This window comes from Camponotus vicinus, unplaced genomic scaffold (assembly GCF_025532165.1).
Source record: "Camponotus vicinus isolate PSW18456_S1 unplaced genomic scaffold, iyCamVici1.0 SCAF_1, whole genome shotgun sequence".
Lineage (NCBI taxonomy): Eukaryota > Metazoa > Arthropoda > Insecta > Hymenoptera > Formicidae > Camponotus > Camponotus vicinus.
Window position 1 is genome coordinate 11,603,445 of NW_028141945.1, and position 25,427 is coordinate 11,628,871.

Here is a 25,427-nt window from a genome sequence, read left to right on the forward strand (position 1 = left end):
AGACAGATATTTTCGGACATAGATAAAATTATTTACCTGTGTCGCGTAATTTTCCATCAATTAATTTTGTTGGTATATAGAATAATAAGAACAATATTTATTTGTCCGCATCTTCATCTTTGAACAAATCGAAATTGTGCTACTTATTGACTAAATAATATCGAGATAAAATATTACAATGTGCGCACATATAGGCAAGTCAAACGCACACAATCCCGCTCAAGAAAAAAAAAACATTTTCTCGACGGTTACAATTTAGAAATTGTATCATATAAATTTTTACTCGACAACAATTTTATGTAAAAGCGTTATTTAGTCATAGTGCTTCAAAAGAGAGACTGATAAGTATATATACTTCACGTTGAATAATAAATGTCACGTTGAATAATAAATGAATTGGAATGCCTGCGTTGTGACAATATAGCAAGCCGATCATTGGTTATTGGCATCAGTTAAAGCCATTATCTCGACAATGACAAGTGAACAATATAAGAATGATATCGCATACGCGATGACCCCTTTTAAATTGATTACATGGCCTATCGGTGTATGGCCACTTCAAGTTTATAACATTTATTCGCTGTTACGTTGTGCCTTAGGCACTTGTTGTGCGGTAAGTATCTTTTCGAAGTCGAAGATCATTGACATATTCGCGATCGTTCGAAGACGACACGGAATATTATCTACGATATTGCAATTGATTGGAGAAAACTTCGGTGTAACGATGAGCATAGCAAGATTTTATATTTTGAATTTTGGATAACGGATGGTATGAAACGGTATTTTATGAATTGTAAAAGCACTTTAGATGTGTTGTAAATCAGCATAATTGTAAGTCGTTAAAAAATTATAACAATAAGAATATTTGTTTTAAGTTTCATGATTTATGTCTATTTTTTTCTTAAACATGTATGAAAATCATACGATCCTTCTCACGAAATATTATAAAAAGCTACATATTATTTATTTCATGATTCCATCATAACGATTACATGTAAAACAAAATAGTTATATAATGTCACTTTGATTTTGAATATTGTTATATCTTTTGGAGTATTTTATATTTTGAAGAAAAGAAATTTTTTATTTACATAAATTTTGTTACCCATATATTATTTTAATAATATACATTTTTGTATTATTTTTATATCTAAAGATTGACATAAAATTGTATACAAAAAATATATAAATAGTAAATATATACAAATATATTGATATATGTGATATATAAGACTTTACATTTATAAATTAATCTTAAAGAAAAAAACGTTTTTTTATACCGTCTTTTATGGAATGAAAGAGAAAGAAAAAAATTGATAAAATTTGAGCGAAAAGAAGCGTGAGAATGAGAAAGTAGCATTCACATCTTACGATTAATAGCATATTTATTAGTAAAAATTTATTGAGTTAGTAGTGAAATATATTTTTATTGAGCACCAAACATTATATGTGGGGAAATGTATCAACAGAGCCTAGTTGTGATTTTGCCGTCTATGGAGATATGTATGGGCTGTACTGACGTAACGCAAAGCATAGAGTGTCTGATGATAATCTGTTGCGGATTGCTCGGTGTGCTGAAGACGACATGGTTCCGCATATATGCAAATAGTTTAATTATCAATTACAGTTCTGCCTTAAACGATTATCTAACAATTGACAACATAAAAGAGCGCAAAATTATGCGAAAACATGCTTTTATAGGAAGGATTCTTTGCTCTTCTTTAATGAGCATTGCTTACTTTAGTAATCTAATATCTGGAATAGTTCCTATTTTAGATTATGATAGTAATCGGATTAACATAACAAATGAAAGTATGACACTAGAGTACGCTATGCCATCAAGATGCGCTCTGGAATATTTTAATTTTCCAACGAGTATGTTTAAAATCTTCTGTCTGCTGGAAACTGTTGCAATGATATTTGCATCTACGACTAATCTTGGTAATATGTAGTTAATATTTACCCATGTTTTAGGAATATTTTATATTTTATCCAATATTATAATAAACAAGAATTTTTTAACAAAAAATTTCCTAGATAGCCATAGATATAGATTCATTGATAGTGAATCGCGTCGCTCTGGTCTACCTCTTATACTGTGGGCCCGTAATAAATTAACTATTTCCTTTCATAATTCAAAAACTAAGCTTTGGACAAAATTTTTCAAAATCTCAGAATTGAGTCAGGAATATGTCATTTTAAGAAATGTATATATATATATATATATATATATATATATATATATATATATATACAGGGTGTCCGATTCGTGAGGGACCAAACGAAAAGTGATGATAGATTGGGTCAAACTAAGAAGAAAAGTCCTCTACCATTTTGCAAAATTCGCAATAATTATTAAGTAATAAGCAAAAATGTCACATGAAGGTTACCTTTAATTTTTTAAATGGAACCCCCTATTTTTTATTATGTATTCTTATAGCTCATCTCGAGAGCTTTCCAAAACACTATAATAAAGTATTTCTTCATTGAGTACTTTTCGAGTTATGAGGCTTGAAATAATTTCTTAATTTTACATAAACCATAAAATATCTAGTAAAATATTCATTTTTCGATTATCTTACCTTAATACTTTTATATACAAAACAATGAGAGGAATCAATTGATGTAAAGAAAAAACATAGTTGTTTTTAAAAAAAAATATGTAATTTGCAATTAACAATTACATATTTTTTCTTAAAAACAACTGTATGTTTTCTTTACACCAATTGATTCCTCTCATTATTTTGTACATAAAAGTATTAAGGTAAGATAATCGAAAATGAATATTTTACTAGATATTTTATGGTTTATATAAAATTAAGAAATTATTTCAAGCCTCATAACTCGAAAAGTACTCAATGAAGAAATACTTTATTATAGTGTTTTGGAAAGCTCTCGAGATAAGCTATAAGAATACATAATAAAAAATAGGGGGTTCCATTTAAAAAATTAAACCTTCATGTGACATTTTTGCTTATTACTTAATAATTATTGCGAATTTTGCAAAATGGTAGAGGACTTTTCTTCTTAGTTTGACCCAATCTATCATCATTTTTCGTTTGGTCCCTCACGAATCGGACACCCTGTATATATATATGTACATATGATACATATACGTAAGAGATTTCTGAATTATATTAAATAACTTAAAAAAAGATAATAATCACATATATTAAATTTTAATGAAATAAATTTGTAAATTTGTAGTGCTATCTTAAAACATTTCACACAAACATAATCATTTTGACACATTGAATCATTTTGGATACATTCAGGATGATCATGAGAATGTTTTTTGTGCTATCTGGGTTATTTTATATACATAAAGATTTTTATTAATCTTATTTATATTATATTAACTATATCATCAATTATAGAAAATATTGCAAAGGCGTAGAAGTTTCATGGCAATTTGTTCCATTGAGATATATATATATAATCCAAGATCATAAAATTAAAACCAAATTTCCTGATCAGGCATATTAAATTAAATGGAAGAATTTCTTTATTGAAAGATAATAATGAAAATAATTATATACGATATAATGGATTACTGAATTTAAAGAAAAACTTTAAATTTTTAAAAAACTTTTCCGCCTTATGCAAAGAATTATGTTTAAAAAAATATACATAGAATGTTTGACGTAAGGTGTCCCACCGAAGATATGCAAGTAGATCTCGTTAAACTGAACGAAAAAGTCTTATACCATTTTACAAACAACCACATAAAATTTCGAGATATTAATTAAAGAAGATCGTTCAATGAGTGCACGATCCACGTGGCTAGACCATAAGATATACCATGAGCTCTAAGCGTATCAATGGCGAATCGCTGATAGATATATCAGCGGTGAGTGGCACATGACAAGAAAATTTTAGATCGTACCTTCTTCGACTTTTGTGTTTTCGTTGCTGTATGACTTTCGCTATTGACACGCCTAGAACTATAGAGCAGTGATGCCAGATTCCGGCCTTTCGGTAGCATGCGATAGCATGAAGGGGGTAATAGAAGGAGACAAAACATGATTCTCTCTCGCTCTTCTCTGCGAGATCTTCTCTGCCTACCGCATGCTACCGAAAGGCCGGAATCTGGCATCACTGCTATAGAGCACACATTTCATAGTCTAGCTGTATAAAACGCGCGCTTATTTGCAAACTCTTTTTAATTAATATTTTAATAATTATTGTAAAAATTGGTAAAGACTTTTCTGTTCAGTTTACTGCGCTCTATCCGCTCAAGGGCGTTGGTCCAATCTTTATCAAACATCCTATATATAATATAAGAGAAATATTATTTGTGTTATTTTTTGTGATACATATCTTTTAATTATATGTTTAATTACAATAGAATAATAAGTACAAATGTATATTTCAATGCAATAAGACAATTCGGCGCATCAATGCATTTCCCAAAGGTAACGACGTATTGTTTCTCAACATTACATTACATATTTGTGGTCAAGTGAACATTCTGAGGCTCAATTTCATCAACTTTGATGTTACAAGTCCGCGAATATGCGATCGTTTCAATGCGTTAATTCAAAGACATCAAGAACTGATAACGCTGGCCAGAGAACTTTCTGATCTGATGAGTTTTGTATTGCTAATAGAACTATTCATCATCAGCATATTATTATGTATAATGGGTAAATATTATGACACTTATGATTGTTCAGTAAAAATTTATGTAAATTATATATTTATAAAGAAAGATTTATGTTCAATCAACGAGTATTATTTTCAGGATTTCAGATCATTATAATGTTGAAAGACAATGATATCATTATGATAGGGAAGAGTTTAATGACACTGAGTGCCTTCCTGATACAACTAACGTTGTATAGTTTTATCGGGAATTACCTAAAATCTGAAATGGAGGAGATAGGACTCTCTATTTATCAAAGTGCATGGTACAGCTTTCCTACGAAATTGGGGAGAAACGTAAACTTTATTCTTATGCAAACAAAATCTCCAGTCGCGTTGCAGGCTGGAAATTTCATCGTAGTCAATCTGTCAACTTATGTGAGCATTTTAAAAACCTCATTTTCGTATTTGTCTGTTCTCCGTATAATGCTCGAAGAGTGAAATATAAGATATAATTAAAAGAAATGATTGGTAACTGCAAATCTTATACTTTCGAAATACGATATAATGATTTTAAAATAGAAATGCGACAAAAAAAATTTACTAAAATGCCACGACAATATACTTATCACTCACATTAATCTATTTGTTCCAAATCAATTTTTCCTATACAATATCAATAATATACACACATACATAGTAAATTACATACATAATTTTTCATACATTGTTATATTGATTTTGTATACAGATATTTTCGGACATGTAAAGTTATTTGTGTCGCGTATAATTTTCCATCAATTAATTTTATTGATATATAGAATAATAAAAACATTACTTATTTGCTCACATTTTCATCCTTGAACAAATTGAATTTATCCTTTTCCTTCTGTCCAAACTAATATCGAGATAAAATATTACAATGTGCGCATATGCAGGTAAGTCAAACGCACATGATCCCTCTTAGCAAAAGAAATATTTTCGACGGTAAGAATTTAGAAATTGCAATAGATAAATTTTTACTCGACAACAATTTTACGTAAAAGCGTAGTTTTATCATTTAGCTATAATGTTTTAAAAGAGGTAGCCTGACAAGCATATACTTCACGTTGAATACTAAATTGCACATTGAATAATAAATGAGCTGGAATGCCTGCGTTGTGACAATATAGCAAGCCGATCACCGGTTATGGCCATCAGTTAAAGCCATTATCTCAACAATGGCAATTGAACAATGGAAGGAAGATATTGCATACGCGATGACCCCTGTTAAATTGTTTACATGGCCTATTGGCGTATGGCCACTTCAAGTTTATAACATTTATTCCTTGTTACGTTGTATTGTAAGCACTTGTTTCGCGGTGAGTATCTTTCGGAACTAGACGATCATTGACATAGTCGCGATCACTCGGAGACAACACAGAATATTATCTAAGTTGATATTGCATCTCTCTGGAGATAACTTCGGTATAACGATGAGCATATCAAGATTTTATATTTTGAATTTTGAATAACGCATATGGTGGAACACTTTTGTCAGCTGTAGTAACACTTTAGATGAGTAAATTGTAAGTCGCGTTAAAAAATTTTAACAGTAAGAAGTATTTTTTTTAAGTTTCGTATTTGTGTGTATTTTTTCTTAAACTGTAATTACTTTTACTTAAATCTAAATCCAAAAATATGATACGATCCTTATCACGGAATGTCATAAAAATCATTCTTTTTTTGTTACTACATTACTTATTCCATGATTCTATTTCATGATTTCATGATCATAACGATAGTAAAACAAAATAGTTATAAAATAGTTATTGTTAGATTCTAAATATTATTAAATTTTTTTTATATAATATTCTTTTATATAATTTTTTATATAATATTATTAAATTCTTTTAATGTGTTATACAAATTTTAAAAAAGTATTTACTCCTAAACTATGGAAAATAATAAAAATTAAAAATTATTTTCTTCTAAAAAGTATTCTCTAAAAAATAATAAATTAAAACTAAATATGAAATCAATATTATTATAACTATCTAAATACTTAGAAGCCATTCAATTTATGAGGATTTGTAATTTTAAAAAATATTTATTATAAAGTCCATTTTACATTTATAAAAATATTATATATAATTTCTTCTCATGATATTAAAGGCATTTCATTTTTGTTAAAAAAACCTGTTTTTCAAGATAAATTTAATTTTTGTATAAATGTATGTATAACGTACCTATACATATATGTTATTGTATAATTAAATAAAATTCTGCATACCTATAATTATGGCTACATAGAAATTTATTTGGCTGCGTAATCGTAATTATTGCTGCGCAGAATATTATTTAATTACACATGATTATACATACAATGATATATTATGGAATAATTATATATGTTTAAATATAATTGTGGATATGATAATCTTTTTCCGCATATAATTATATAGTTACAGAAAAATTTATATATTTGTTTGCGTAATTAAAATAATGACTGCACAGAAAAAGATTATATACATACGTAATTATACAAGATGTCTGACTTCCGTGCAATATACTTTAATAGTGTATTCTAGAAATAAAATAGTCAAAAATTCTAATATAAAAAAATGATTATAGACTAAAGTAGTTTTTGAGTTAACAGCGATCAAAGTTCATCAGTGATATCGCGTAAAAATCGCACCTAAAGTCCGTATCTATATTTATACCTTACCGATCTGTCATCTATTATTGGTTTTTTCATGTCAGATGATATTGATTTTTACACACCTAATTTTATTTTTTTATTCTATTTTTTATTTATAATGATAATAGATTAATTTCTACAAATATTTCTTTGATTAAAAAGAATGTATGTCATTTTTCAAATGTGGGAAAACCTTAAGTTTTTAGTTTTGTTTAAATGTAATAATTAAACAATTATTTAAATTTTTATTTAAAAAAAATGAAATGTTTTCTATATATTATTTATAATTTGTTAATATTAATTAATCATTATAATGTATGACGTACATAATAAACACATATATGAAAATCGACAAAATAAAATCAACTGTGCGGTAAAAATCAATATCACCTGACATGATAAAATCAATAACAGATGACACAGATCGGTAAGCATAAAAGTGTAGTTACAGACCTGAGCGCGCGAATTCTACGTGGTATTATTGTCAAGCTTTGATCGCTTATAAATTAAAAATTATTGCAGCATCAACATTTTCGTATTAGAATTTTTGACTCTATTTTATCTTCTATTTTATCTAGAATTCGCTATTAAAGTATTGAAGATTGTGACACCCTGTATATAAATGTACATAATTATTATACACGGTCCGACAATTTTCCACCCAGACTTTAAATCTCCTGCCTAAACGCGTGGCGCTATTTGTCGGAACTATATATCGTTAGAAAGGTGGGAATGTCTTCTATACGTCAAGCGAAGTTTGAACGCTGTGCCATGTAAAATGGCTGAGTTATGACATTTCACGTGACAGCCCAAAAAAAATTGTGTCGGAAAATTATAATGGAACAACATGTTATCCATTCAAAAGAAATGATTAGCTTCGCTGCAAACAACCCCAACTTCACAAAATCTATAATAACTGGAGACGAGACATGGTGCTTTCAATATGATCCCGAAACAAAGCGCCAAAGTACCTGGAAGTCACCCGGAGATCCGAAAGTCCAAAAAACACGTCAAACACCATCAAAAATCAAAGTAATGCTGATCGCCTTCTACGATAGCAAGGGTCTGGTGCATCACGAGTTTCTTCCAAGTGGCCAAACAGTAACGGGAACATTCTACCTTGAAGTTCTACGGCGTTTGGTTACAAGAATTCGACGTGTTCGGCCAGAATACAAAGATCCGGAAAGTTGGTGCTTGTTGCACGACAACGCACCATCTCACAATGCCATCATTGTACGCCAATTTCTAGCGAAAAATCAAATCTGCGTGCTTGACCAACCGTCGTATTCGCCGGATTTGGCACCGTGTGACTTCTTTCTGTTCCCGAAACTGAAATTAGTACTTAAGGGTTGTTTTTTCGACGATGTAGATACCATCAAAGCTGCGGCGACGCGACAACTAAAGGCAGTACCGGTCAAGGACATGTACCACTCATTTGAATCGCTATTGAGTCGCTGTGAAAAGTATATAGATGCGGAAAAGGAATACTTTGAATAACAAATAAAGAGTTTTAAAAATTATTGAATTGTTTGGATTTTATGAGGAAAGTCTGGGTGGAAAATTGTCGGACCGTGTACAACATATAATTATTATATAAATTAGAAGAAATTATTTTTCTTTTTTCCTTGCACTATTCTACAATATTTTTTATCTTTAATTACTTTATTATTTTTCTCGCTGTTACATTATTCTGTGAAACTTTTATAATTTCACACATATGCACAATCCACATATGATTTTGTTTCTTAAAGCATACTAAAGCGAATAATTATACATGCGCGATATAAACTTGAGGGACAAAATCGCTTTGCGTCTATGCGTGCGAACATATCTACATACGTGAGACTGAAAACTGAAGAATAACTGAAACTGAAAACGAAAAGTGTCATAAGTTTTGTTACACAAACATTATTTTAATAATATATGTTTTTATAATATATGTTTTAATAATATATGTTTTGTGTTATTTTTATATCTAAGAATTGCTACATCTATAAAATTATATATACAATATAAAAATAATAAATACATTCGTATATGTATATTAATAAATATATTGACATATGTAACATTTTGCATTTATAAATTAATCTTAAAAGAAACTTTTTTTTATGTCGTCTTTTATAGAATGAAAGAGAAAGAGAAAAATTGAGAGAAATTGAGCAAAAAGAAGCATGAGAGTGAGAAAGTAGCATCTTAATAAAATATTTATTAATAAAAATTTATTGAGTTAGGAGTGAAATATATTTTTACTGAGCACGAAATATTATATGTGGGGAAATGTATCAACAGAGCCTAGTTGTGATCTTGCCGGCTATGGAGATATGTATGGGCTGCACTGACGTAACGCAAAGCATAGATTGTCTGATGGTAATCTGTTGCGGATTGCTCGGTGTACTGAAGTTGATATGGTTCCGCATTTATGCAAATAGTTTAATTGTCAATTACAACTCTGCTTTAAATGATTATCTAACGATTGACAACACAAACGAGCGCAAGATTATGCGAAAACATGCTTTTATGGGAAGGATTCTTTGCTCTTGCTTAATGAGTCTTGCTTACTTACCTAATCTAGTAGCTGGAATAGCTCCCATTTTAATTTATGATAATCAGATTAATATAACAAACGAAAGTATAGCACTAGATTATGCTATGCCATCAAGATGCGCTCTGGAATTTTTTAATTTTCCAGCGAGCATGTTTAAAATCTCCTGTCTACTCGAAATTGTTATAATGCTGACGGGGGCTACAGCTAATATTGGTAATATGTAACTAATATTTACCTATTTTTTATGAATATTTTATATCTTATTTAGAGTATTATTAGGAAATAAAAATATTTTAATGAAAAGTTAGATAGCACATAGGTATTTTTTGGAAATCCATAGGACATGCAATATAATCGATAGAACAGATATCTTACAGACATCCAATAATTATCCAATAAACATTTATAAGGCACTATATTAAATAACTCATATAAAGATAATAATCACATATATTAAATTTTAATAAAATAAATTTGTAAATTTATAATGCTATCTTAAAACGTTTTATATAAACATTTTAAATCATCCTGGATACATTCTGGATGCTCATGAGAATGTTTATTGTGCTATCTGGGTTATTTTATATATATATATATATATATATATATATATAAAGATTTTTATTAATTTTATTTATATTATATTAACTATATCATCCATTATAGAAAATATTGCAAAGGCGCAGAAGTTTCATGGCAATTTGTTCCATTGAGATAATTCAAGATCATGCATTAAAATCAACCAATCTTTTCGATCAGGTATATTAAAATAAATGGAAGAATTTTGTTTATTAAACGATAGAAATGAAAATAATTATACATGACTTAATGGATTTCGTTACGTTTAAAAAAAATTTAAATTTTTAAAAAACTTTTGCGCCTTATGCAAAGAATTATGTTTAAAAAAAAGGTATATATATATATATATATATACAGGATGTCTGATGTAAGATGTTTCAACAAAAATATACAAGTAAATCTCATTAAACTGAATTAAAAAGTCCTATACCATTTTATAAACAACCACATAAAATTTCGAGATATTAATTAAAGAAGATCGACCAATGAGCGCATTATCCGCGTGGTTAGATCGTAAAATGTACGCTCTAGGCGTATCAGCGGCTTTCGTTGCACGGCAACGAAAAGACAAGAATCGAAATAATTTTTGTCACATGGTAACATAGTAAAAAAGGACGTACTCCGACTTTTTTGCCGTGTAACACTCGTCTAGAGCGTACACCTTATGCTCTAGCCACGCGGACCGCGCGTTCATTGATTGATCTTCTAATCTAATTAATATCTCAAAATTTTACATGCTTGTTTACAAATTGGTATAGGACTTTTTAATTCAGTTTAACAAGATCTATTTGTATATTTTCGGTGGGACATTTTATGTTAGATATTCTATATACATATACAACATATAGTATCTATAACATAAAAGGAATATTCTTTGTGTTAATTATTTTGCGATACATATCTTTTAATTATATATTTAATTATAATAGAATAATAAGTACAAATGTGTATTTTATTGTAATAAGACAATTCGGTGCATCGATGCATTTTCTAAAGGTAACGACGTATTGTTTCTCACCATTACATTGCATGTTTGCGGTCAAGTGAATATTCTGAGGGACCATTTCATCAACTTCGATGTTACAAGTCCGCGAATATCCGATCGTTTCAATGTGTTAATTCAAAGACATCAAGAACTGATAAGCCTGGCCAGAGAACTTTCCGATCTGATGAGTTTTGTATTGCTAATAGAACTATTCCTCATCAGCATATTATTATGTATAATGGGTAACTATCGTGATACTTATAAATGTTCAGCGAAATATATAAATTATATATTTAAAAAGAAAAATTTGCATTTCAATCAACATATTATTTTCAGGATTTCAGATCATCATCATGTTAAAGGTCAATGATATGGTTATGGTAGGAAAGAGTTTAATGGCACTGAGTGCCTTCCTGATACAACTCTCGTTGTATAGTTTTATCGGGAATTACCTGAAAACTGAAATGGAGGAGATAGGACTCTCTATTTACCAAAGTGCATGGTACAGTTTTCCTACAAAATTAGCAAGAAACATAATCTTTATTCTTATGCAGACAAAATCTCCAGTCGCGTTGCAGGCGGGAAATTTCGTCGTAGTCAATCTGTCGACTTATGTGAGCATTTTAAAAACCTCATTTTCGTATTTGTCTGTACTCCGTATAATGCTCGAAGAGTAAAATATAAAGGATATTTAAAAGAAATCTGGAAAGTGCAAATATATTATACTTTCGAAATAGTACAAAGTAATAATTTTAAATAAATAGAAATTAAATAGAAATACATTAAAACATGTTTATTGCAATGCCACGTTAATAAACCTATGTCACATAAATTAATCTATTTGTTCCAAACCAATTTTCCCTATGCAATAATATAAACATATTGAAATTACTATTCATATATTATTATATTGATTGTAAACAGATATTTTCGGACATGTAATGTTACCTGTCGCGTAATTTTCTATGAGTTTTTAGTTTTATTGCTAAATTAAATAATAAAAGCAATACTTATTAGCTCACACTTTCATCTTTGAACAAATTGAATTTATTCTACTTATTGTTGGCCAAACCAATATCGAAATAAAGTACTGCAATGTGCGCGTACAGGTAAGCTAAAGGCACATGATCCCCCTCAGCAAAAAAAATTTGCTCGGTGGTAGCAATTTAGAAATTGTATCATATAAATTTTTACTCGACAACAATTTTACGTAAGAGCGTAGTTATTTGCATAATGTTTTGAAAAAAGGCAGACTGATAAGCATGCATGCTCTTCATGTTAAATAATAAATGAGTGGGAACATATATCTGCTCATATTATGACGATATAGCAAGCGGATCATCGGTTATTGACATCAGTTAAAGTCATTATATCCGCAATGACAAGTGATCGATGGAAAGACGATATCGCATACGCGATGACCCCTTTGAAATTGATTATATGGCCTATTGGCGTATGGCCACTTCAAGTTTATGACATTTATTCGCTGTTGCGTTGTAGCTTTGGCACTTGTTGTGCGGTAAGTATCTTTTGAAATTTAAAGATCATTGAAACTTTCGCGATCGTTCGAAGGCAACGAAGAATTTTCTACATCAGAATTTTCTATTGCAACGCTTTGGAGAAAACTTCGGCGTAAAAATTTTATACATATATTCAATTCTTGGTAATGTATATGACGAAATATTTTCATTAACCATGTGTGTCTCATATTAGATGAATTGTAAATTAGCAGCATTTTATTAAGGCCTTGAAAATTTTTAAAAATAAAAAATTTCTCTTTTAAGCTTTATATGTACTTTATGTGTATTTTTTCTTAATCATGTGTAAAATTGATGCAATATTTTTGGAGAAACATTACGGAAAGTATACTCTACTCTACTTATTTCATGATTCTATCATAACGTATGAATAATAAAATAAATAAATATTTACAAAATATCACTTAAATTTTGAATAATATTAAATTTTGTTATATTCTGTGTGTTTCATATTTTGAAGCAGAAAAATTATGTTGTAGATACGTTATTATAGTAAAATAAATTCTTGCATTATTTTAATTTTCAAATTAATATAAAATTTAATATAAAAGTATATAAATAGCAAAATATATGATAATAAATACAATATTTTACATTTACAATTTTACATTTACAAACGTCCTAGAAAAAAAATCACTTCTTTTATATCGTATTTCATAGAGCGAAAAAGAGAGAGAAATTGAAAAAGATAGAGCAAGAATGGGAGAAATAGGGAGAAAGAAAGAGAGAAAAAAAATAGAGCGAGAATAGGAGAAAAATTGAGAATGTGAAAATAGTATTGGCAGTTTGTTAAATAAATAGAATATTTACTCGTAAAAATTCATTGAGTTAGGAGTGAGACATGTTTTTTTGTAAATATCATATATGGGGAAATCAACAGATCCTAGTTGTGATCTTGTCTTCCATGGAGCTATACATGGGTTGTACTGACATAAAGCAGAATATAGACTGTCTGATGATAATCTGTTGCGGATTGCTTGGTGTGCTGAAGACAACATGGTTCCGCATTTATCCAAATAGTTTAATTACCAATTACGATTCTGCTCTGAACGATTATTTGACGATTGAGGACACAAAGGAGCGCGACATTATGAAAAAACATGCTTTTGTAGGAAGGTTTCTTTGCTGTTCGTTGCTTGGCATTTCTTACTTTAATTGTCTAATATATGGGATAGTTCCTATTTTGGATTATGACATAAATAATCAAATTAACATAACAAATGAAGATGTGACGTTGGAATACGCTATACCATCAAGATGCGCTTTGGAATATTTTAATTTTCCAACGAGCATGCATAAAATCTCCTGCCTCGTCGAAACTGTTATAATAATACTATCAACTACAACTAATCTTGGTAATATTTACTTAATAAGTTTAATAAGTATTTTTTATTTTATCCAGTACTACTTATACAGAAAATAATAACTTTTTTTATTGAAGAGTTTTAAATAAATAAATAAAAGGTTTTAAATAAATAAAGATTTTTATTCATTTTATTAATATTATTCATTTTTTAATTGACAATAAGCAATATTGCAAAAGCGCGGAAATTTGAGTAATTTTATGGCAAATTTTTAAGATTAAGATGGTCCAAGATCATGATAGTTTTCCTAACTCAATACAGGATGTTCTAAAAAGGTATGTCAAAAATTTAAGGAGATATTCCTCACACTTGAAGGATGAAAAAATGTTATATGGACATAGGTGTGGAAATGCTTATTTCAGGAGTTATGTTGAAAATACTGTTGGTTGTATTACTTACACAAGGAAAAATTTAGGATTAATTATTGTAGACGACAATCGTTTAATTAGGCTTATTTACATTTGGTTTTAATGTGACCTTGAGTATGTACAATAAATGTTGAAAATGTTCACCATTTTCCTGAATACAAGCAGTGACACGTCGACGCATCGATTCACGGACACGTTCAAAAATGCCACCAATGCGTAATATTCAAGATCTTCGTGACCGTATCATTGCAGGTTACGAGACAATCCGCTGTACGCCAGGCATTTTTGAACGTGTCCATGAATCGATGCGTCGACGTGTCACTGCTTGTATTCAGGAAAATGGTGAACATTTTCAACATTTATTGTAACATACTCCAGGTCACATTAAAACCAAATGTAAATAAGCCTAATTAAACGATTGTCGTCTACAATAATTAATCCTAAATTTTTCCTTGTGTAAGTAATACAGCTAACAGTATTTTCAACATAACTCCTGAAATAAGCATTTCCGCACCTATGTCCATATAACATTTTTTCATCCTTCAGGTGTGAGGAATATCTCCTTAAATTTTTGACATACCTTTTTAGAACACCCTGTATATTAGATTGTCAGAATTTATTTTTATCAAACATAAATAATGTAAATGAAAATAAAATATATGATAGTTTCAACGTGCCTTATTCTACTATATGTTTAAACAAATTTTAAATTTCAGAACGTTCGCGCCTTATGCAAAATGCACATTATATTTTATATATTATTTGCAATATTACATATTTTCTAGATTTTGTGATACATATTGTTTGATTACAAAAATTGTAATTTAAGCACGATAGAATAATAAGTATTGTTTCGTTTATCAATAATAATCAGTGTCGTGCATTATTTTATTTTCTAAAGGTAACGACATATTGTTCCTCAACATTATATTGCATGTTTGCGGTCAAGTAAATATTCTGAGAGTCCATTTCATCAACTTTGATGTCACAAGTCCACGCATCTATAATCGTTTCAGTGCGCTAATTCAAAGACATCGTTACTTGATAGCGCTGGCTAAGGAACTTGCCGATCTAATCAGTTTTATATTACTGATAGAACTATTTATTATCAGCATATTATTATGTATAATGGGTGAATATTATGTATGATTTATTTATGGTTCAGCGAAATATGTGAATTTTATAATTCACATATTTCGCTATAAATTCATGCAAAAATTTTAGCAATCAAATATTCATTTTTCAGGATTTCAGTTTATCTTCGCCTTGAAAGTCAAAAACATCGCAATGGTAGGAAAGAGTTTAATAGCACTGAGTCTCTTTTTGTCACAACTGTCGCTGTATAGTTTTATCGGGAATTATCTGAAAACTGAAATGGAAGAAATAGGACTCTCTATTTATCAAAGTGCTTGGTACAGTTTTCCTAAGAAATTAGCAAGAAACGTAATTTTTATTCTTATGCAAACAAAATCTCCAGTCGCGTTACAAGCTGGAAATTTTATCGCAGTTAATTTGTCAACTTATGTGAGTATTTTAAAAACTTCTTTTTCATATTTGTCTGTACTTCGTATAATGCTCGAAGTGTGAAATATAAAATGCGAAATGAAAAAGAAATCTGTGCAAACTGTAAATATTTGGTACGTTCGAAATAACACGAAATAAATGCTTTCAAAATAAGAATACACGAAGAAATGTTTATTAAAATATTTATTAAAATGCCACATTAATAAACTAATTACCCATAGTAGTCTGTTTGTGTTAAATCAATTTGTTCTGTACAATATCGATAATATGCATGCATTCTTAAAATTACTAATGTATTATTATATTTAAACATAACATTTAACATTAATATTATTTTTTAACATGTAGAATTACTTACCCATTGTGTCATTATTAATTAATTAATTAATTAATTCATTCATTATTAATTAATTTTGATTTTCTGTAGAATAAAAAAGAACAATTATATTTGCTACATATTTTCATTTTTGGACAGATTAAATTAATATTACTTAGCCGAGACAATCGAGAAATCGAGATGATGAATACAATACAGTCGATGCGTACATAGTGCGAACGAAACATGCATAGTTCTCTTCAACACTTCACAGAATAAAAGAAAAACAGTTTTTTATCGAATGACGACTTAGAAAGCATAGTCATGTGTGTTCTTATTTCAGCAATACAATTTTGCGTAAAAGCATAATACTCTATATTTTGTCGTAATGCGTTAAGAGCATAAAAGGCAGGCTGATAAATGAGTATACGTCTCAGACTGAATAAAAAATGAAGCAAAATAGCTCCCTTCTATCGAGCATATCTAGATTATTAGCGTCAGTTACAGTCATTACCTCGACTCGATGGCAAGCGAACGATGGAAGGATGATATCGCATACGCGATGACCCCCTTCAAATTGTTAACGTGGCCCATCGGTGTCTGGCCTCTTCAAGTTTATAACGTCTATTCGCTTATAAGATGCGTTTTAGCGACTTGTTGCATGGTACACATCTTTTGAATATTGTTCCAACGATTTCCATCGCGCATAATTGCATTTGAGGGAATAGATAGAGCACTTTATACGATGTCACTAAGACACTTTAAACAAAAAATTTTATTCTCGCGGTAATAACGTCAAATGTTCAAATTTCTGGATCGGGAGCATTTCCTCATTCACATCGTCAAATGCTTTTTCTTCAATAATGACAACATATCGGATGGGTTATAAATGGATATAGTCGTAAGCTGTTGAGAATGTTAATTAACAAAAATGATTCTTTTAAACCTTATTTTCCCTTTATGTCTAGCATGTGTATATTATTTATTTCATGATTCTTTCATCAATGTCGTACTAATATGACATTTCCTTTGACAATATATCATATAAAAAATAAATTACATGAAAAGTGCAAAATGATACGCAAATTTTTATTACTTTCAATTTATATCCATTATTAATTAATTATATATAATTAATTATGTAATTCTTAAAATCTAATTCTTCAAGTTAAATCCTCTAATTATCTAATTTAATTTTATATTTTGATGCAAAAGAATTTATTACATCTATAAATTTTATTATTTATACTATAACATTTTTATCTCTTTTTATTTATATTTATATTCAAATTATATGCTTTAAAATTTAAAACATAATTATCTAATTTTTTAATTAATCTCTAATTCTAATAATTTCTTCTACATTATAGTAGATGACAAACACAGAAACATTATCAGTTTTTAAAAAAAGGATTATTATTTAGGGCTCAACTTCCGAATAGCCCCTACCTCCGAATTTGATGAAACTTCGAGCATTTGAAGACTATAACAAAACATTTACACCATAAAGGATTTTTTGCGGAAACGACTAGGAGTGGAGAAATTCAAAAAAGAAGACGGTAAAACTACCGTTTAGGATTTATTTCCGACTACTTTGATTTTGACATATCTTGTTAAGGTCATAACTCTGAGCAATTTTCAGAAGGTTTTAACCGTTGCTTGTTGTTTGTTAAAAAGTTATTGAGAAAAAAATTTTGAAAAATGTAGAAGTTATTTTGATTGTTGAAAGGTATAAACTGTGTGAGGTCTGTAATGTTTTGTTCTATATGGGTTTGCGAGTTTTCACGTGAAGCAATATCCACCCCATATCTCCTTATGCTTTGACCTGAAACGAGGTTTATAGTTGTTTTGTTCCACATGAGTTTGCGACTTTTGAATTTTGATAAATATTTATAAGTGGGGTAATTGTGAAACAGAGGGGTATCCTCACCGATTTCGCTGAAACTTGATGTATTGACGTATTATAGTGCGTAGAACATGAATCTGTTAATTAAAATTGTCGCTTTTACTTACGAAAAAAGTTATGAAGGTCTAAAGTTGGCAGGTATTTAAGGTTAGGAAATCCGTCATACCGACTAAATGTAGTGACGCGAACATGTTTCTTGACTACGTGCGCATGCGTTTTAGTTTATAACAGCATGGAGCTGACACACACACACACGGGAGGGGTGCAAGGGGGGCCTTCGCCCACCCCCTCCCGCACCCACCCTGTCCCCCTCGCTTCGCGTGGAAAGTTGCAAAGTGAAACCTCGCTTCGCGTGGAAAGTTGCACCCTCCTGCACCCACCCCGCCGATAGAGGGGGGTGCCTACGGTAGGGTGCAACTTTCCACGCGAAGCGAGGTTCCACTTTGTAACTTTTCACGCGAAGCGAGGGGGACGGGGTGGGTGCGGGAGGGGGGCCGAAGGCCCTCCTTGCACCCTCCCATGTGTGTGTGTGTGTGTGTGTGTGTGTGTGTGTATATATACGTTTCTGATATTTATATAAGTATCTTTTGCGAAATATATGAAAACTTTCTTTTTTGAATTTCTCCGCTCCTAGTCGTTTCCGCAAAAAATCCTTTATGGTGTGAATGTGTTCTGTTATAGTCTTCAAATGCTGGAAGTTTCATCAAATTCGGAGGTAGGGGCTATTCGGAAGTCTTACCTTATTTAGAATTAAATATTAATATTTGAGAAAAAATCCGGCGATTTGGAATTGGAGAATATTTTTTTAGACACAAAAAAAGCTTTTCAATGAAAAAATATATCGTTTACGCATATATCAATAGAGCATAATAGTGACCTTACCCACCATGGAGATTCAAATGGGCTGTACCGATGCAGGGCAGAACATTGACAGCATCATGTTGATCTTCTGCGGTATACTAGGAGTGCTGAAAACAGTATGTTTCCGCATTTATGCGGAAAATTTAACTAACAATTACGGATCAGCCCGGAATGATTATTTGACAATTAGAAATACGGAGCATCGTGCCATCATGCGAAGACACGCCTTTATGGGAAGGCTTCTCTCCTGTTTTATGGTGTGCTTCTCTTACTTTAGCGTGACGGTATATTCGCTAATTCCTCTTCTGGGTAATGACGAAGACAGCCAGATGAACGTAACAGACGAGGACGTTGTGCTGGAATATCCGATGCCATCAAGATGCGCGTTGGAATATTTCAGTGTCTCGGAGAGCTTGTATAAAATTATCTGTCTCTTTGAATTTATCGTGCTTATACTTACGTGTACTTGTAATCTCGGTAACATGTGTTTATTGCTTTATCTGTTTTTCCTTCCATTCTTCATATTATATAACGACGCTTAGAGAATATATGTATATCAAAATTCTTAAATAATTACGACTATCAAATAACATTTTTTTTATTACTTTATTTAATGCGATCTACTTGCTCGTTGTGTGGTCAAATATTATTTATAGTATGGAATATATACAATAAAAGAATAAAATATATTCATAAAAGTATCTGTAAAAAATGAGATTAGATGCATGTATAATTAATATAAGATGAAATATATAATTTTATAATTATAAGAACAATATAAAAATAATATAAAAATTAAATATCAAAATTAAATATCAAAATTTACACATAAAAATTATATGAAAATCTATTTCTTACAAAACTAATATAAAAAAATATGTCAGAATATCATATTTATCAGTTATGAGATCATAGTATATATATAATCTGCACATTTCTCAACAATTTTTTTTTTAATTTAAGGTAACGATTCTCTCTTTCTGAATATTACATTACACGTTTGTGGTCAAGTGAAAATTTTAAAGGCCAGTTTCATCGACTTTGATGTTTCAAGTTCGCAAGTCTACGATCGTTTTAACGCTTTAGTTAAAAGAATGAGCTATCTTATAGACATGGCTAAAGAATTGGCCAATGCTATCAGTTTTGTTTTATTGATGCAATTATTTCTTAGCAGCATCTTGTTATGTATAATGGGTGAATATTTCATGCTATTTAGATTTTATAATAGATTTATAAAACATATAAAAAAATTACCTAATAAAGAGAGAGATTCACATATATATCAAATATTTATTAAATATAAATACTCTGTTTCAGGCTTTCAATTTATTTTAGCGTTTAAAATGAACGATATCGTCATGATGGGAAAAAGCTTAACAGTATTATGCACTTTCCTGACGCAACTTACAGTGTATAGTTTCGTCGGAGATTACCTGAAATCTCAAATGGAAGAAGTTGGACTTTTTATTTATCAAAGCGTTTGGTACAATCTTCCTGGAAAATTGTCGAAAAATTTAATATTTATCATTATGCGGGCACAGTCTCCCGTCAAGCTGCAAGCTGGAAATTTTATCGTGGTAAACCTGGCAACATATATGAGCATCCTGAAAACCTCCATGTCGTACTTATCTGTACTCCGCGTAATGGTAGAAACTTGAGATATAAAATAATGCGTTTCGTGAAAAGGAATCTTACAAATTACAAATCGACGTTTGGAAAGTACGTTCAAAAATATAGGAATCTATAGTAGTAAAAATTTACTCCAATTTGGTTTTAATAAAACAACTAATTATAATCACTATGCGACTATTCATTCGTGCCAAATCATCAATTTCTTCTCATGTAATATCAAAACTATGTGTACACTTGAAAAAAACATGCTGCCTTTGTTGCAGTTATATAAAATGATTTAAATCTGTATCAGCCTTTTTGTAAGAAATGTTTTATTTTCATTTAGTATCCATTCTTTTATACTTTTATATAAATAACAATTTATTTTTACCATTTTGAAACTATCGTTAGATTGTGATAATTATAACATATCACTGTACTTTGTTACTATAGTATAAATATATCGATAATTGTCATTTACTCCAACTTTGATGATTTCTGCACAACATCGATGTCACTTTGCTTAACCTAACACTCAATAAAATCCAAAAATGTATCCCAAATAAATATACCGGAAATCGCACTTGCCTATAAACAAACATTTCCAATTCGTATATTAATCATATTAAGACAGTTGCTTCAATCTGTCAACAATTCACAATTTTTTCCATTGCTACGATGCACATTCGCTGCCATACTACTCCTTTCTACTGCAATGCTCACGACTACGGGAAAGTGGACAGTAATTCAACAGTGTATAGACACACATTATCCCTATTTCACATTTATCCTATTATCATTTGAGAAGTCGTTTAAAGCTAATAAAATATGAACTTCGTGAAAGCAACACATTTTATCCCGCGGTTGATTATCCGATGATAAAGATGATATTCACAAATTGAACATAAAATTTGCAAGATCGAACCTTCACTTATAACGATCAGGCAGAGTAGTTTTGTGAATTGTCCGTTCAGTTCATGCAACTACTATAATGTCTTCGCGTGTTCTTTGGAACGATGATATCGCGTATGTCTTCTCCACTCATAGAGCCCTCATGAAAATAGTCGGTATATGGCCGCTGCAAAAGAAGACGGGGTTCACGATCATGCAACGGAGTTTAGCAATATTTATGAAGGTATGTTAGCAGCAGAAGAAAAGAACCATATAAATGTGTTGCGGCAAGTAAATATGATGATACTCAATTTTGCAAGAATTTATGTATCTAAAAGAATTATAAAATATTTTTATGAATAGTTTTTGAATTTTTTAAAATGTATATTTATTTACAATATAATATTTATATATCATTTGTAATCAGATAAATAGAACAAAATCTTCAATATTCAACAAAATCTTTTGTTTTGTTAATTTCGAGATCTATTAAATATTCAGGTACTATAAGACATTCCATAAATGCATTTTATTGTTTTTGTCTACTCACTTATTGTATACGTTAACTGTACTTCCTAAAGAAATTTTAAAGAATTATTATTAGTTGATGATATTTAGCTTCCTATTTATGGAACTCACTGGGAATCATCGCGATGCCAGTACAAGCATAGAAACTATATTATACTTTGCATGCACAATGATTTTGACATTGAAAAATTTCTGCATTATTGCCAATCAAAAAAAGCTTGCCAGAAATATTGACGGTGCTATCAGCGATTGGTTGTCCGCAAAGAATGATGAAGAATCTTATAAGATTATGAAGGAATATGCATTTAAATCCAAAATGTTTACTTCGGTGATACTATACTCTGGTTTCACATGCACTGCACTTTATATATTTGCTGTCATATTCATAAATGTGAAACAAAGATTTTTTCAAGACACATATATATCAGGTAATATATAATATATAATATTCGTGTGTATACATTTGTTGAATATTATTATTATAAATAAAGAAGTGGCTTTTAAGATATTAACTCACGAATAATGATAATTATAAATATGCTTTTTTTCTTGTCTATAATTTATATAAAATATTTCATCCTAGAAAGCGTACTATTACTTTTTTGATAAATTTTTTTCTAGAATTACTAAGAATAAATCTGTTTCACATTATTATATATTATTTTATTATGCTATTACATTGAAGTGCTATTTATATGTTGAGGGATAGGAATAATACTATGTATACATATAAATTATTATCGTAATTTTTTATTAAAATGTTTGTATTTTTACGAAAAAATATTTGTAAATTATGTATATTCGATTTTTTAATATATAAAATTAAAACATCAGAATTTAAAGCCATTTATTATATTACTTGTGTATTATATTTATTATTGCCGTTATATATGTGCTAATTAATATATTATTTTGTATCTTCTAATGTTTGTATGTTCTATTTTAATTTACATATAAAATAGCTGCATATTAAATTATATCATTATTTTTATTGTGCATAGGTACAATGGAGTGGGTGTTTTTAATTCCATCTGGCGATTTAAGTAAAATAATAACCGGATCGCAGTACTTGATACTTATTATATTTCAAAATTTTCAATTACTCATATTATGTTTAATGCAATGTGTTTCGGACAGTTTTTATATTAACATTACGTTACATATCACTGGTCAGCTGAAGATTCTTAAAGAGAAATTCAAAACTTTCGCAAGCAAACCGGACAACGTGGAAAATAATCGGAAGCATATGTCCAAATTGGTCAACAGGCACTGCAAATTAGCGGAACTTAATAAAAATATTGAAGATACCTTCCATCTTATTATATTATTCCAACTTGTTATAGTAACACTTTTACTCGCATTGTTGGGTACTAAATTTTGCCAAGTTTATGTATATATATTACATGACTATAATTAATTTTTAGAAATTCATCTTTAAACGATTATGTTTAACGATTACATTACAAACAATTTTCATATGTTTTTATATATCTTTATGTTTTAAAGATAATAACATTCTATATATAATAATTATAAAATATAAATGTAATATATACAGGGTGTCCCATTTTAAATAACGACCTCAAATATCTCCCGAATAATACGTTTTACAGAAAAATGTTTCAGACAAAAGTTGTATGGTTTCGAGAGGGCCATAAGATGGTACCATTGGTTTGACCTTGAAGAGTCATTTGAAGGTCACGTGAAAATCACTTCAATTTTTTTAAACGGAATACCCTATATATTTTTGCACATTCTTGTAGCTCATCTCGAGAGCTTTCCAAAACACTATAAGTAAGTTAGTTTTCATTAAGTACTTTCCGAGTTATGAGGCTTGAAATAATTTCTTAATTTTACATAAACCATAAAATATCTTGTAAAATATTCATTTTTCGATTATCTTACCTTAACACTTTTATGTACAAAATAATGAGAGGAATCAATTGGTGTAAAGAAAACACATAATTGTTTCGAAAAAAAATGTAATTGTTAATTGCAAATTATTACATTTTTTTTTTTGAAACAATTATATGTTTTCTTTACACCAATTGATTCCTCTCATTATTTTGTACATAAAAGTATTAAGGTAAGATAATCGAAAAATGAATATTTTACAAGATATTTTACGGTTTATGTAAAATTAAGAAATTATTTCAAGCCTCATAACTCGGAAAGTACTTAATGAAAACTAACTTAATTATAGTGTTTTGGAAAGCTCTCGAGATGAGCTACAAGAATGTGCAAAAATATATAGGGTGTTCTATTTAAAAAAATTGAAGTGACCTTCACATGACCTTTAAATGACTCTTCAAGGTCAAACCAATGGTACCATCTTATAGCCCCCTCGAAACCATACAACTTTTGTTTGAAACATTTTTCTGTAAAACGTATTATTCGGGAGATATTTGAGGTCGTTATTTAAAATGGGACACTCTGTATATATATATTTTTTTTTAATTTTAAAATAATATTTTTATATATTTCAGGATTACGTATAATATTCAGTTTACAAAATAACGATTACATCGAATTAGCTAAAAGTGTTCTAGTCTTGAACTTCATGTTTATGGAGGCACTTGTGTATTGCTCCGGCGGTGACTTTATACAGAGAGAAAGCGAGAATATATTCCGTGCAATGTTCATGACTTCCTGGTTCACGCTTCCTGCCACGTTGATGAAAGATCTGCGCTTTGCGATGATGAGATCAAGCTATCCGTTTCGTCTCACCGGGGGGAAATTTTTCTACGTTAATCGCGAAACGATAATATACGTTCTCAAAACGGCAGCATCGTACGTCTCGGTTTTGCGAATTGCACTCAGAAATTAATGTAGGTCAATAAGGAGAGAATTTTCAAAATATATATATATCATATATAAAAATTATTAATACCATTTAAAATATGTGCAAAAATATTAAAATATTTTTAAGCATACGTTTTCATCTTTTTTTTTAAATTATTAATATAATTTTTCAATCATTATTCGCTAAAAAAATCAAAAATTTCATTCGCTATTTTAAAATAAATACTGGAAATTCTGTTCATTCGAGCATTGAAATCTCTCGGTCCGTCCACATCAGCTTCTTCTATTTTATTACTTTTATTACAAACAAGCATAACTTCAATTTTTTTCCTATTTTGTTGG

At 29.6% G+C, this 25,427-nt stretch overlaps 3 protein-coding genes across 3 annotated transcripts; all 3 read left to right on the plus strand.

Annotated features, from left to right (window-relative positions):
• The first annotated feature begins 487 nt into the window (after window positions 1-487).
• Window positions 488-12,116, plus strand: LOC145977549 (uncharacterized). Its single transcript, XM_083109661.1, has 8 exons — window positions 488-718; window positions 1,470-1,941; window positions 4,416-4,646; window positions 4,745-5,022; window positions 5,757-5,945; window positions 9,557-10,025; window positions 11,388-11,618; window positions 11,713-12,116. Exons 1-8 carry the CDS (start codon window positions 512-514, stop codon window positions 12,051-12,053), a joined length of 2,418 nt encoding a protein of 805 aa, XP_082965787.1. The 5' UTR covers window positions 488-511; the 3' UTR covers window positions 12,054-12,116.
• A 672-nt stretch (window positions 12,117-12,788) lies between these two features.
• LOC145974162 (uncharacterized) lies at window positions 12,789-20,911 on the plus strand. Its single transcript, XM_083103991.1, has 8 exons — window positions 12,789-12,895; window positions 13,795-14,269; window positions 15,548-15,778; window positions 15,893-16,202; window positions 16,994-17,150; window positions 19,256-19,730; window positions 20,217-20,447; window positions 20,571-20,911. The coding sequence occupies exons 1-8, from the start codon at window positions 12,794-12,796 to the stop codon at window positions 20,909-20,911; spliced, it is 2,322 nt and encodes a 773-aa protein (XP_082960117.1). The 5' UTR covers window positions 12,789-12,793.
• A 937-nt stretch (window positions 20,912-21,848) lies between these two features.
• LOC145977608 (uncharacterized) lies at window positions 21,849-25,110 on the plus strand. The gene is made up of 5 exons (XM_083109695.1): window positions 21,849-21,999; window positions 22,360-22,711; window positions 23,285-23,348; window positions 23,421-23,667; window positions 24,892-25,110. Exons 1-5 carry the CDS (start codon window positions 21,856-21,858, stop codon window positions 25,108-25,110), a joined length of 1,026 nt encoding a protein of 341 aa, XP_082965821.1. The 5' UTR covers window positions 21,849-21,855.
• Window positions 25,111-25,427: the final 317 nt, after the last annotated feature.

Coding starts and splice junctions, on each gene's coding strand:
- LOC145977549 (XM_083109661.1), top strand. CDS start 512: ATGACCCCTTTTAAATTGATTACATGGCCTATCGGTGTATGGCCACTT. Junction 719..1,469: donor TGATTGGAGAAAACTTCGGT/GTAACGATGAGC, acceptor ATGTATCAACAG/AGCCTAGTTGTGATTTTGCC. Junction 10,026..11,387: donor GGGGGCTACAGCTAATATTG/GTAATATGTAAC, acceptor CATTTTCTAAAG/GTAACGACGTATTGTTTCTC.
- LOC145977608 (XM_083109695.1), top strand. CDS start 21,856: ATGTCTTCGCGTGTTCTTTGGAACGATGATATCGCGTATGTCTTCTCC. Junction 22,712..23,284: donor TCAAGACACATATATATCAG/GTAATATATAAT, acceptor TATTGTGCATAG/GTACAATGGAGTGGGTGTTT. Junction 23,349..23,420: donor AAAATAATAACCGGATCGCA/GTACTTGATACT, acceptor TGTTTCGGACAG/TTTTTATATTAACATTACGT.
- LOC145974162 (XM_083103991.1), top strand. CDS start 12,794: ATGACCCCTTTGAAATTGATTATATGGCCTATTGGCGTATGGCCACTT. Junction 17,151..19,255: donor TTTTAGCGACTTGTTGCATG/GTACACATCTTT, acceptor ATATATCAATAG/AGCATAATAGTGACCTTACC. Junction 20,448..20,570: donor CATCTTGTTATGTATAATGG/GTGAATATTTCA, acceptor ACTCTGTTTCAG/GCTTTCAATTTATTTTAGCG.